Source organism: Podarcis filfolensis (genome assembly GCF_964270895.1).
Source record: "Podarcis filfolensis genome assembly, chromosome: 8".
NCBI classification, from domain to species: Eukaryota; Metazoa; Chordata; class Lepidosauria; order Squamata; family Lacertidae; genus Podarcis; species Podarcis filfolensis.
In genome coordinates, this window is record NC_139611.1 from 66,799,000 (window position 1) to 66,813,676 (window position 14,677).

The window sequence follows — 14,677 nt, forward strand, 5'->3', positions numbered from 1 at the left end:
AATTCTGGTGGGTTTACCTCAGCAATTCTGGGGTCTTCCTAAAAAAAGAGAGAGCCATATTTCAAAAAGTAAAATTCCTGACACCCACTTCGCAGGTGTCAAGAATTTTACTTTTTGAAATATGGCAACCCTACTCAACGCCAGGCTGTTTGAGGTGTATTTGGCAATGGGATGATGGTCGTCTTCTTCTTCTTTGGCAATCACTCATAGCTAAGTAAGATTGTCTTCCATGAACACAGTCTTAACAGTCCATAAGTGACTGTGGAGGCCAATTCTGGATTCACACGTCCTTCCACAGTGGGGACATAGGTTCCTGGGCGGGAGTTGATTATGGTGAGGGTTTGCCAAACGTGTCTTCCTCTTAGCACATTTCTTCCTTTCGTCCTGAGTTTGAGTGTCTTCAAAGCCCATGACACCATTGGTAAAGGCTGTTCTGCAACTGGAGCGCTCGCAGGCCAGTGTTTCCCAATTGTCAGTGTTTATTCCAAATTTTTTTGGGATTTGCCTTGAGAGAGTCTTTAAACTTCTTTTGTTGACCACCAGCATTACGCTTTCCATTTTTAAGTTCAGAATAGAGTAGTTGCTTTGGAAGACAATAATCAGGCATCCAAAGAACATGACCAGTCCAACGAAGTTGATGTTGAAGAGTCATTGTAAGTGCTGGACTTACTGACGTGTTACTGTGCAGGTATGAAGCCTGTGGACCTACAGGTGTTGTTGGACTTCAGCTCCCAGCAGCCCCAGCTGGCACGGGCAGCAGTGAGGAATTATGGGAGCTGGAGTCCAGAACGTTTGGAGGGTCACTGGCTCTCCATTTCTCCTTTAAAGGGTGAAAAGCAATGGCCTGATCACCAAGATACATGTAATTAAAAGAAGATGGTGATTTAGGCTTTGTTGCACACCATACATTTAAAAGCATATGGAATCCTGGGAACTGTTGTTTGCCCCTCACATAGCTATGGTTCCCAACACCCTTAAACTACAGTTCCCAGGATTTATTTATTTTTTAGGTAGGGGCAGGAAATCATGTGCTTTAAATCTATGGCATGTATGCAGCCAAAGACTGTATTGCAATTAAAAGCGATAGCAAAATGATAATCATTTATTGATTTGTCACCCCACCACCTTGTGTCAGCTCTGGGCGTAATATTGTAAATGGGTTGATGGTACAGTGGTACCTTGGTTCTCAAACTTAATCTGTTCCACGAGTCCGTTCGACTCCCGAAACCTTTCGAAAGTCAAGGCACGGCTTCCGATTGGCTGCAGGAGCTTCCTGCAGTTAAGTGGAAGCCATGTTGGACATTCGGCTTCCAAAAAATTTTTGCAAACCGAAACACTTTTTTCTGGGTTTGCGGCGTTCGGGAGCCAAAACATACAAGTACCAAGGCGTTCGTGAACCAAGGTACAACTGGAAATGAGATGTTGGCACCAGTTTTTTCTGTTTGTTTCAGTCTTAATTTGTTGCATTTCCTCCAGAAAGTGTTATATCCAGATTAAATGAGAGGAAATATAGACTGGCATTTTTTATGTGTGAATGCTGATCGTTAGATCAGGAATTAATTGGCTACATCTATATCTATTTATATAATTGCAAGGCTTTACAACGGTGGAGTCAGAAGCTTGGAACAGCTACTGACACCCAAGAAAGAAAAAGGGATGCAGTGAGAATCTGTTTCCCATTGTTGCCGGAAATATCCGAGGGCTCCCTTGGACAAAAAGTAAAGACACCAACCAGGATAACTTGGAGCAAAACAGCAGCCTGTAGGCTTGGCCTTTATTGAACTGTTGCAACAGGGTGTTCCCCTCACTTGCAAGAGAGAGGAAAGACCCAGAAAAATAGTGTGCAAGGTCTTATAAAACTTTTTGAAATTCCCCTCCTCTAGGTCAAGCCCACCCCCAGAAACATCATGCATACATTACAGAAAGGAGGGGTTGAGGGAGGAGTTGGTGGTAACCTGAGTGTCTTGTCACCTGGCTAGTTCCTCCTTTCCCCCCTCCCCATGAGTCACTTCCAGGAGACAAAGGGGAGTTTGCAGTTTCCTGCCCCCAGAGGGAAGATCTGATCATTGTCCTTTGTTTCAGTCCATGCTGAATCCACTCCCATATGCAAGTTCTTTGTGATCTTGATTGTCTTCTGTCTGGGATCATCAGGGTTGGCATAGCAACTGGGCAGGGCTCCTGTGGATGTGCTGAGACGGTGAAGGGATTATGGCTGACCAGGACCAAGGCACCCCCCTTTGATAGTTCTTGTCATATGGAGTAAAATAAAATGGAACAGTGCAAATCCGATGTATGGTTGATTTTCCATGAATTTATAACAGAAATGTGGCGAATGTAGTGTGTGAGTGTGTGTGTGTGTGAAGTTTGTACAAACAGAATGATTGGGGTGGGGGGGTTCCTGCTACAGTTCCCCCCTTCGGAGATAAGATTGCAAAGGTGGCTACTTTGCAATCCTTTTCTCCGCACAATTTAAGGTGGTAATTATTAACCTGCTATTCTCCGTCCCAGATGCGTGTCTCCATGTGTACCTGAAAGGGACTCGGATGTCATGCTTCTTAAGGACATTTGCATAGAAATATAATGGTGTAACAGTGCACATAATTAGACTTAGGATATCACGTAAAATTAATATTTTGTTGTTCAGTTACTTGTGGCACTCTAGTACCTTGGAAGAAATATTTTCTCAATAGTGGCGTATGCTTTACATTTAGCAGGAAGGTCCACTAATGACTGAAAAATGCAGTTTGCTTTGTCCCCCGCCATTTTTGTGTTCTCAGGTGTCAAGGTAGCTCTTCTGTGGTCTCACACCGGCCTGGTGTCACAGTAGTGGCAATCCCTGGTGAATCCACTTAGGGCTTTCATATTAACCATGTTGCCTGGCACTCACCCCAGCTGGCACAGGTTTGGGCACGTCATGAGGGAAATGTCCTTGCCTTGGCCATTCTATGGGATTTTATTATTATAGGCTCTGGTCTTGCAGTCATGGGAAGTTGCTCACTTGCACTTTAAGGACCAAAAAGCTAATTGCAGCCTGGATACACTTGCCCAATTCAAAATGAGTCCAATTTGAATTTATCTTGCCCCATGGTTCCCAACTTCTCAAACCAATCTGTTAAAGGGCATTTGTCCAAATAAGTCAATTTAACTCTATAAGGGATTATTCCTGCTAAACCAAAGCATATGCACTTTCATGTATCTTATCAGCTTCTCTTTGGTTAAGCGAGTTTTTTTGGCACATTTTAAAATGGGTAGGGAAGTTGGCAGAGTGCCAGGTGAAACAACTAAATGTGGTTATAAATTTATCTAGTTCTAAACATTGGACTACATAATAGCCTGGTCTGTTAAAAAGCATAAAATGTATGAGAATCCTCCACTGGGTTGTAAGGAATAAGACATTAAACATAAAAACAATTACACACAAAAATAGCCACAAAAATAGCCCCCCCCCTTCCCATTTGTGGAAATAACACACTTGTCAGACACATTTCAACATTCCTACATAATAACACATAATACAAAACAAACTAATTAAGTATCAGTTGCATATCTTGAGACAATTGTGATATTTTATGTATGTATCTTTAGAATCCTGGAGCACAGTCTTGAGGTTCAAAAGTGAGAAGATGTCCTTAGAATTCTACTCCACCCCCCTTTGTCAGCCCCACTTCCCCTTTGAAAGGATTTGCTGTGGCCACTTTGAAAACTTTGGTGTCTGTTGTTGTTGCTGCAGGTAATAGTCTTGTGGTGGCGAAGCTTTTCATTGGATCTGTAGTAACACATCTGTAGAAGTGATATCCTGTAAGGGGCAGGACTTAAAGACAGAGTTAGAAGGGGCAAAAAGGCAAAAAAGGATGTCCTTCAATTTACGTGGGAAGCTGCAAATAATAAAAATCTTAGCGGATTAAGCATTTTATTCATTCCAATATTATTATCACATTTCCATATAATTACTGTTATTATCTGCCAAGTTTGTTTGCTTTCCTTCACTTAGTTTGGCTGTGGAAGAAACGAAGGGACAAAACCTTTGTTAATTTGAACACAATTGGCAAGTTATTAAACTTTTTGCTTATGTGGGTCCGAGTTCACATATCCTGTTTTAAAGGGGGAAACAAAATTTTTTCTTTCTTTCTTTGAAAATCTCTGTCAGGAATGCTGTTCCTATAATGCACACAAAGCCTGTTGTAAAAGTTAAATCCTGTGGGGGGGGGGACTAGTCAAGAGTGGAACTCACAGTGGGAGCGTTTTGATGTTTACCTGTGAAAAGAATTTGGCATGTTAAGATTTGGAACCTGGAAAGCTCTTGACTTTTGATGGGCTAGGTTTTTGTTTTGTTGTTGTTGTTGTTGTTGTTTTGTTTTTTTTTGTTTTTTTTTTTTTACCCTTTTGTCTTCCGTAGCCCCTGGGGCAAAAGACACATTAAGGGTAATTTCCCTCAATGGTTCCAAGTTTTACATAAGGAAATTTGGATAAGTTTCTCCCTGCAGCCCAAGCTCTCGAAACCTCCTCTTCCCCCTTACAGTTCCCCCCTTCTTCCTCTCTCTCTTTTGTGTGTGTGTGTGTGTGTGTGTTTTTTTAAGCTGATCTAGCCTCTGTGCATGTACAGAGTTCATGTCTCAGTAAACCTTTTATACTATTGAAAATGTTGAATCTTTTGGCTAAATTACCATTTGAATAAGGGAAGGTGAGGGTAAGGAGTAGATTTTAAAATAGGGTTAGATTTTAAAACAAAAAAGAGAAACTCAGCAATTCAAGTATTCACCAAAGCTAGCAATTGTAGCCCAAGCAAAGGGACTGCTTCCTTTATGTACAGGAAAGGGCTAATATCCCTCTGGCCATTCGCGGAACAATGCCACGCCCTTATATATGGGGGAAAATGGCCAGAGAGTCAAAATTCATAGGATTTATTTTATTTATTTATTTTTTAATATTCTCAGTCATTTCAGCCTTACCATTTGCAGACAAAATATATATATATATTTTTTCTGCCCTTTATTTACAGGATTGGTCAAGGCGCATATGTATTTTTATGTGCTTAAACTTTGAATTGACTTTGAAGTCTGATTTTTAAATAGTAGACAAAATGATAAACACTTTAATCACTCAAATGCTTGATATTACCAGTTGTGCTTCAAAACCATCAAGGCTTCACCTCTCACCTTTTAAAACTAAAGAGCAAAGCTAGGCTGAATTTCAACTACATCACCACACCAGAATTTAAGAATTACCCTCCAATGCTTGCAGACACATGTCCCTTCCACACAGCCACAAATTGGGAGAGTTGAAAGAGACCCTGGGGTCATCTAGTCCAACCCTCCAAAATATAGGGTTCACAGCAAGATTTCACAGCAAGATTTGTACTATCAAAGAGACATACCCATTTAAGTATAGATTTACAACTGAGAAAGGAAACATCTATGCTCCTATCATGTACTAATGAAGAGGAAAATAAAAGTACCCAACTTTACACAGAACCCTTTTAGCAGATCTTGAGATAGCTTGAGGGAGTTTACTTCCTTAGACTAAAGAATGCAAGTTCCTAGTGAAATGATATTTAAAGGAAGATTGAAGTGAACAGTTTTTTTTCCTCTAAGATAGGGAGAGGATCTTTTATTAAGCATAGTTAAAACAGCCATAGATTGGATTTAAAGGGAATACAAAAGTGAACAATTTTTTTTTTCTGAACTTGCAGAGGAATAGTAAGCCTAATTTAGATTTTTTTTATTTTTTTTTTTAAATAACCACACATAGGAAAGTGAGATGCAGGGTACCTTAGGAAAGATTGCCCCCCCCCCTTTGCAGTTTCCTTTAAAGGAAGCTTACTCGGGAGTAAATTTACCTGGCACAGAAGTAAGAAGGGAGAAAAAAAACTGAAAGAGACAGAATGGAACAAGGGGGGGCATTTTCTGAGAAAAGAGGCCAGGAAGTCTTATAGAGACTGATATCAGGAGCCTTACAATAACTCTTCTGTCCAACCAAATCAAAGTTAAAACTGGACTCACATATTTTTCTTAGAAGGAACACCATACTTTCATAGGCATGTGCTTGATGAAATACATACACTGCATTTTAGCTTGAGAGAGCAATTGTGCTCAACTAGGCTTTTGCAGCAGAAACATTAGGTTAACTTCACATTCCAAAATAGACTGGAACACAGGTGTACTCACAAACTCAAAAGTTATAACAAAACATCATTTACCATTAGACTTAAAATCACCCTCCTCACTTAAACTAGAGGAAGGAGGTGGGGTAATCCTCCTTCCAGAACACAAGTAGCACGTATACAGGATTTTACCACTTGGGAGGAAAACTCTCTTTTAGAGCTTCTCTCAAAGAACAAACATTTGCATACTTCATTCTCCATTTTGTCTTGTTTCAGGTTGACAAGGCCCAACATGGCTTCCTTAGATTTAAAATTTTGAAGCAAGCTTGCAATTTTAAAAACTATGTGCATTTAAGAACAGTCTGTGGATGCCGAAGCCAATGTAAACACAAACCCTTTAAATATTTCTAGATCTTTGAGTACATCTCTTATTCATTTTTTTTTTTTTTTTTTAAGAAACTAAGTTCTCTAATGTGTGGGCTCTCAGGCTGGGCTGTTATTATATCTACTGCCTTCTGAGCACCATTAAGTTTACGGTTTCATGTTTAGTTTTAGGTTATAGTTTAACAACACAAATTTGATATGTTCAGCTCTCCCTAAGGGTTCACACCCTGATTGTGTTGAAGGATCCCTGAGGTGGCCCAGGTGGTGGGCCTAAGCTACCCACTAAAAGTTACAACGGTCTCGTACTTTGTACTTGAAAGACCATTTTTCCCCTTTATTTTATTTTATTTTTCCAACTGGAGATGACAAGCTGGAGGGGCATATTAGAATCCTCTCTGGGGCAAAAAAGGCTTCATGGAAGCTTTGTTGCCAGGAGGAGTCCAGCTAGGGTGTTTTAGTGAGCTCCCATTTCCCTCTAGTATAAAGGACAGAAAAGGACAGAAAGAATGGACACACAAGGGGGAAGACAAAGAGGGGGGAAAGGGTAGAAAGAGGAAAATAATATTCTTTCAGTATTTAAGGTACCTTTGATTATCTCTTTAACTCAATTCCTGCCTATCAACGAACCGCAAATAACTTATCATCTATAAAACCTCAAACATCAGCCTTAAAACCACGGGTCTCTCTCTCTACCCGCTACACAACCACGGATCCTGAAATTCTGCCTCAGTACTGCTTACACAACTAGTCCTAGTGTGGGGCCCCAATTCCCCCTCTACCACCACGACAGCCTCCTGCCTAGCCTTTGAGACTAAGTTCGGACCCCTACTGAACGCCTGCGCAATGCCGTGCCAGATCGGGGTCCGAGAAAACACCCAAGGTTTGAAAGGAAGCAAATGACCTTGCGTTAAAATACTTTTGAAAAGACGCCTCTGGACGACTCCGAGAGAGGGACGTCAGAGAAAACAGTAAAGAGCCACGCTTTCCCGGACTCAATTCCAAGACGGAAAACGGGGGAGAAAAGGGGACAGAATAAGACGTCCCTGGACGACTCCGAGAGGTAACGCCGGAAAACAGTAAAAGTACCACAATTTCCCGGCCACGTTCCGAAAAAGAAATTGGGGGAGAAAAGGGAAAGTTTTAGACGTACCCGGACGACTCCGAGGGGTAATCGTCTGACAGTAAAGTTCCGCGATCTCCCTGGCCACACTCCGAGGGGGAAAATCAGGGGAGAAAAGGGGAGAGTTTAAGACGTACCCGGACGACTCCGAGGGGTAATCGTCAGAAATGAAAGAAGGAAAGTCTGGCTGTCGTGGGGACGCTGCTTCTTCCACCCCCCTCCCAATGTATTTACTTCAAACCATACTCACGTTCGAAGATGTCCCCCGCAGATCCCGGGATCCTTTCCCTTTAGCCGGCTTGACCTTGCCTTTGCTCCCCCTGGCTGGGCTTTTGGTGACGATTGATTACCGCCCACAAAGAGGAGGCAGGGAGAGGAAGAAGGATCCCTGGGCTAAGGTTGCCCAGTGGCGCCCGATCCCCTCTATCTCCCTCCTCACCTTCGCAGGAGAACCAAGTGTCCCTGAGCATGGTCGCCAAACTGTTGCCGGAAATATCCGAGGGCTCCCTTGGACAAAAAGTAAAGACACCAACCAGGATAACTTGGAGCAAAACAGCAGCCTGTAGGCTTGGCCTTTATTGAACTGTTGCAACAGGGTGTTCCCCTCACTTGCAAGAGAGAGGAAAGACCCAGAAAAATAGTGTGCAAGGTCTTATAAAACTTTTTGAAATTCCCCTCCTCTAGGTCAAGCCCACCCCCAGAAACATCATGCATACATTACAGAAAGGAGGGGTTGAGGGAGGAGTTGGTGGTAACCTGAGTGTCTTGTCACCTGGCTAGTTCCTCCTTTCCCCCCTCCCCATGAGTCACTTCCAGGAGACAAAGGGGAGTTTGCAGTTTCCTGCCCCCAGAGGGAAGATCTGATCATTGTCCTTTGTTTCAGTCCATGCTGAATCCACTCCCATATGCAAGTTCTTTGTGATCTTGATTGTCTTCTGTCTGGGATCATCAGGGTTGGCATAGCAACTGGGCAGGGCTCCTGTGGATGTGCTGAGACGGTGAAGGGATTATGGCTGACCAGGACCAAGGCACCCCCCTTTGATAGTTCTTGTCATATGGAGTAAAATAAAATGGAACAGTGCAAATCCGATGTATGGTTGATTTTCCATGAATTTATAACAGAAATGTGGCGAATGTAGTGTGTGAGTGTGTGTGTGTGTGAAGTTTGTACAAACAGAATGATTGGGGTGGGGGGGTTCCTGCTACACCATTAAAGTGTGTGATGAAATGCCTTAAATGTTTATCAACTCTCTCCCCCGCACCACCCACTTTAAGACAAGGATCATATAATTTGATGGGCCACATAATTCCCTCCTCCCTAACAGTGCTTATAAATGATCAGAGACCTGGCATGTTTTTTGCTCCTTTCACTCGTTACACAAGCAGCTCCACTTTTAGGGTCACTTGGAAGAGCAGTGGTGAAACTTCATCATCTGCCTGTTTTATTACTCATCCCCCATTTGAAACAGCAGTGTCTTCTGATGGTCCTTTCCAGTGGGGGCTGCGGGGAGGAGAGCTGACTTCAATCCTGTGGTATCTACACTTATTTGTTTTGTTTTAAACTAGAACTGAGGGGTCCATCAGCTGGACCAGCCAAACACAAGTTACTGATAGGAGTGGGAATCATTTGCAAAATGTGTTTTATTATTACACATGTATCCCATCTTTCCTCGTAATGTGCTCTCAAGGCAGCATATGATATTATGGACTTGGAAAACATTTGGGAAAGAGCAGCCAGGGCCTTTTAGTTTAGAGAACAGAAGGATAAGAGGTGACATGATAGAAATTTGTAAAATTGTGCATGGCATGGAGAAAGAAACTATATTATGCCGAAGAGAGAGAAAATACCATTAAATAATACAAGAGAAAATTTCAGGGGTCACGACAAGAAGAATTTCCCAGCTGGCATGACATCTCGTCTGTTTATGTTTTTTACAAGCATCCCGTGGAAGAGAATCAATCACAGCCTTTTTAAAGCTTTGATTGAAAACAGGTGGTGGGGCTTTTGCCAAGGTGTTGGGTATTTTTGTGCTGTTTACATTGTGGCTCTTGTGGTAATTATCTGCCAGGCTATATTCTAAGTTGATCTCTTTGCTAATTCTGCAGAGGTTATATATCTGGAAGGCAGCAGGTATTTTAATTCGCTTTGTGGCTAACTTTAAATGTGGTTTTCGATTATTTTCTTGCTCTTGAGTTCCATCTCCAACTGAAAAAATAATAATACTGGGCTAGATCCAGACTATGTTAGAAATGAATGTGGCTTAGCTCCATCACGAGCCTTTCATGTTGATTTCAGTGGGCTTCAAGTGCAACCAAAATAGACTGCAATCCTAGTCATATTTACCTGGGAGTAAGCCCCATTGAAGGGACGCTGGTGGCGTTGTGGGTTAAACCACAGAGCCGAGGGCTTGCCGATCAGAAGGTTGGCGGTTTGAATCCAGAAGTTCGAAAGCATGAAGTGCAAGTAGATAAATAGGTACTGCTCCAGCAGGAAGGTAAACAGTGTTTCCGTGCACTGCTTGCCGGCTCCCTAGGCCAATAAAGCGGGATGAGCGCAGCAACCCCAGAGTCATCCGTGACTGGACCTAATGGTCAGGGGTCCCTTTACCTTTTAAGTACCATTGAAGCCATTGGGGCTTCCTTCTGAGTAAATGGGCTTGTGCTGTTAAGATCGGTCCTGTGCATTACGCTTTAAAATGCATTCTTCATGCAACCTTCAGGCCAGTAGCAAGTGGTCCACCCTCCTTGTAAGTCACTTTCTGGACCTATTTTAGATCAATAAGCAGTTTGGAAATATGTGAAATAAATAATTTGGACGCCATGCCATTATCTAAATAAGTCCACGGTGTATCTTCAATAGGATTCCATCAGTTTCTACAAGATCCAGCATCCAACATGGCTCCCGCTATTTAAGCAGCTCCAGTTCCAAACAGTCATCAGTGATGACAACAAGAACACAACCAAATCTCATTTATTTTTTGTTTTCTTCAGCCAATGCCATTGCTCTGCTAACCAAGGAATGTTGTTTGCTTTGAACAACATCCCTCCCTGGGATGGAGGAAATGTGTGTTGACAGGACAGGAAATTCCTGTGAACCACAAGAAACTAGATGTCGGCTGGGCTGCCTGCATCACTGCAAAGGTTTCCATCTGGGCAATTTAATATTTATTAAAGGAAGGAGTGAAATGAATGATCATTTCTCCCCCTTGGATTTAACTGCACCATTCAGACCTATAAAGAAAGGGTTCTAAAAGCAACCTTGTGTTTCTGGATACAGAACACTTTCTTTTCCAAACAAGCTGCAAAACCAATAGGAATTTTGCCTTGTAGTTGAAGTTTCTCAGAGCTAAATGCGAGCTGGGGCTTCCTATGAACTTTCTCAAACTTGGAAAGAGCAGCCTCCATTAGGAATGAGTAGGACAGCTAATCTGACGTCCAGAGAAGCCTATCTTAGGCCAAGAGGATCCCAAAATGAGTCCACCTCCACACCATACATTTAAAGCACCCTTACCCCACTTTTACAGTAGTGGCGTCCCAAAGAATCTTGGGAATGTTAGTTTGCTAAGAGTGTTGCTAACTGTACCTCTTAGAGGGGTCTCCTAACAACTCGCAGCGCCCTTAACCAAATACAGTTCTTAAGATTCTTGGCAGGAATTGAAGACCTTAAAAGTGGATTAAGAGTGTTTTAAATGTCTGGTGTGGATGTGACCTAGGTCTTAGCTCAAGCTATAAACATTGCATACTCACTTTGTCATCAGGTAAAGAGCCAGTAGCTAAGTAGATGGTTCTCCTGTTTCTGAGATGTTAGCTGAGTGCTTATGGATTGCTTTGTTGAAAATTTGGACAGAATCTCAACAGTGCCTAAAACAAATCTCTTGCAGATGAAAACAATAGTAAAGTGCATGGGAAGAAAATAATGGGAAATTGGAGACATTCTTTCCAGTTGATCAGCAATAAAAATGCTTTTCATCATCTTCTTTATAACTGTTTTCATTTTCTGAAACACAAAAAGCCATACTAACAATATTTTATCTGTGGCCAGAGAGAGATCTGTGTAGCAACCCCCCTCCCTGCTGAACAAACATGACCCAGGACTGAACTACTTTTTTGTGCTGACATCTCAGCCCTTTGATACTTCTTTAACTTAATCATGTCATTCTTGACATGCCTTGAAGCAGAGGTAGGCAACCTAAGGCCCGAGGGCCGGATGCGGCCCAATCACCTTCTCAATCCAGCCCCCGGATGGTCCAGGAATCAGCGTGTTCTTACATGAGTAGAATGTGTCCTTTTATTTAAAATGCATCTCTGGGTTATTTGTGGGGCCTGCCTGGTGTTTTTACATGAGTAGAATGTGTGCTTTTATTTAAAATGCATCTCTGGGTTATTTGTGGGTCATAGGAATTCGTTCATCTCCCCCCCCCCCCAATATAGTCTGGCCCACCACATGGTCTAAGGGACGGTGGACCGGCCCACGGCTGAAAAAGGTTGCTGAGCCCTGCCTTGGAGCATTCCCTGAACTTGTGATGTATCACTAGGGTGGAAATAAGTGGGGAGGGCAGAAGAACCAAAAGAAGGGAAGAGTGGCAGAGGGACTGCAGAAATCACAAGGGAAAATTTGTCAATGGGAAGTGCTGGCTCCGTCTTGCTGTGGCAGTCTGAAGCGTTGTATGCTTCAAGGATAAATATCTTCCAGTCTTTTTTAGTAGCTACTTTCCAGATTTAAGATTCCTTTCCTCCCACATTCTCTCAGCCCTGTGTAATGTTTTCTAACATTCGGGTTGCTTAGGAAATCTTCACAGGCCTGCAGCTGCAAAAGAAAATGTAGGGCCCATTAACTATGAAACCCAAAATTATTATGGAGTTCGTTGTTAATTTGTTGCATTCTGAAGTTCCTTGGTTTGATCCCCAGTGTTTCTGTTGGGCTGGGAAAGACCTGTCTGAATTCCTAGAGAGCTGCTGCCAGTCAGTGTAGACAGTACTGAGCTAGATAGCTCCTTTGGTCTGACTCAGTATAAGGCAGCTTCCTATAGCCTTATGTTCTTACAGATGTGCACTCTGAAGTGGTAAAGCGTTGCATGCAGAAGGCCTGATATTCAATCTCCAGATAGGGCTGAGAGAAACTCCCTGTCTGAAACCCTGCAGAGCTGTTGCCAGTCAGAGTCAGTGTAGACAATACTGAGCTAGATGGACCAGCACAAGGCAGCTTCCTCTATTCCTATCCTTAAGCATGCACAGCTGAAGAAGAAAATTGAAATAGGTGGGGAGGGCAGAAGAACCAAAAGAAGGGAAGAGTGGCGGAGGGACTCCAGAAATCACAAGTGTCCCTCCTGAGGTTCTTCAGTGGATTTCACAAACCAAGTCTGCTTTCAGAGTCTGGGTCAGGTGGGTTGGAAAGAAATACCACTACCCCCTTCTCCTCGCTTGTGTTGACAATTTTGCCTGGGATTCCCAGTGAGGCCCAACATCTGCTTTGGGGACTGGTGACTGGGTTATTTTTAGCTGCTGTTTATTTGGACTAAGCATGCTGCTAGACTGAAATATCCCTGCAGCCTTTCTAAAGGCAACAGCCATGTCGCAAAGGAAGGGACTTTCATCCCACACACAAGGCGCTCAGAGATCTTCACTTGGGATTCAGGAACTCGAAGAGGAATGCTGCTGGAAGACTCCTCTGTCTGTTTGCTTGGGACTCAGTGGGGAGTATACTGTTACATGTACAGCAAAACGTTGTTGTCATTACCGCTGTTACTTATTGCATTTGTCAGTTGCTTTTGTTCTGGCTCATGCCCAAAATACAACAGATCAGTATTTGGGCAAGTAATTGTGCAGGCTTGGCAGCAGACATACTGCTCAGGAGTCACAATTCAGGCGTTCAGGAACAGGGCGAGAAGTTCAGAACTGGATGGAAATAACAAATATGTCCCAACAGGTATCCCTGCCCCTCCCGCCAAGCTTTTGAAGATGAGGCGTGGCACGCTCACTTGTGAGACTCTTTCACCTTGCTGGAATGCCAAAACTGTAAGCATGATCTCTGTTGTGACGGGTTGGTCTGCTCCCATCAGTGAGAGCGATGCAACAAGGGTTCACCCTTCTGTTCTGGCTGCTGTTCAAACTTCTGTACCGGTTTATGCCATTTCTGTGCCAGGGAGAGCTCCTGGAGCCAGAGTAAGAGGCCTGGTGGGTCAGATTCCCCACCCCTGTATTAGCATATTGCTACTTCTAAATTGTGCTTCCAGATTCAAGACACCAGCACTGCTACAAGCAGGGATAGCTCTATTGTCTGTGTGACTTGGGACCCATTTACACGCACAGTGAAACTGCATTGGACAGGCTTCTTGGGACCATAGCATGTGATTTTGCCAACCACGTAGCTCAGATCCTGGAGGAACATATAGTCAGTGGGCAAACTGCAATCATGATGTGCTTCTTCCAGCACCGCGGTGCTTGAGTCACGCTGCCTGATCCCAAATGGCCATTTTCTACCGAGGCAAAATGGTAAACAGGACTTGTTCAAGCATGTTCCTGATGAACAAAGTGAGAGAATCTGGAACACTTAATGAGCGCAAAGGGTCGTGTTTTTCTTGTGTTGGATTCAAAGAAAACGGTCCCTTTGCATTAGGAGAACCCGTTGTCTTCTAGAGATAATGTGCTTCTGAGTGAGGGGTGAAGGGGGCTTCTTTGTTGTCCTGTCATTTCCCATCATTAATCATTTTTGTTTCTGGGAAACGAGTCCCTTCGCTTCTTTTCATAGCTTTGAACATGATTTTAATCTCAGCAGTTCTCCTGTGACTCTAGAATCACTTTGCTGGAATTTGTGGCGTGGCTCCAGATTTTAACAGATACCCGACCAAGGGCTGAGTCTTACATGTTGCTAGGATGGCTGAGGTTTGAGCAGGTCCCTGAGAACTGCCCCTTTTCTCCATTCTGTATCAGTTATAAGAGGAGACTGTGTTTAGCTCTCTGCTGTGCAAAGCTTCCTCGGCTGATGTCTGCGTATTTATTATCTGTTTATTGAACCCATTTGTCGCTTTTCTTACAAAAGCAGCTCAGAGCGACTTGCCACAATAAATAAACAC

At 43.1% G+C, this 14,677-nt stretch overlaps 1 protein-coding gene across 6 annotated transcripts in view; it reads left to right on the forward strand.

Moving 5' to 3' along the window:
• Positions 1-170: 170 nt before the first annotated feature.
• The window catches only part of LOC310768782 (CCN family member 2-like), a 34,565-nt gene continuing 20,058 nt past the window's right edge, over positions 171-14,677 (forward strand). For 2 of the 6 annotated variants that reach the window (XM_083627557.1, XM_083627552.1), the window contains exon 1: positions 13,202-13,619. Coding sequence is in view for 2 of the 6 variants with exons in the window: in XM_083627552.1 (XP_083483678.1) it covers positions 13,254-13,619 (366 nt within the window). In the remaining 4 variants the exon portion in view is untranslated. Of the gene's footprint in view, positions 334-12,962; positions 13,620-14,677 lie in introns of those variants that run through there. The other 4 variants (XM_083627553.1, XM_083627556.1, XM_083627554.1 and 1 more) reach the window with 4 other exon arrangements.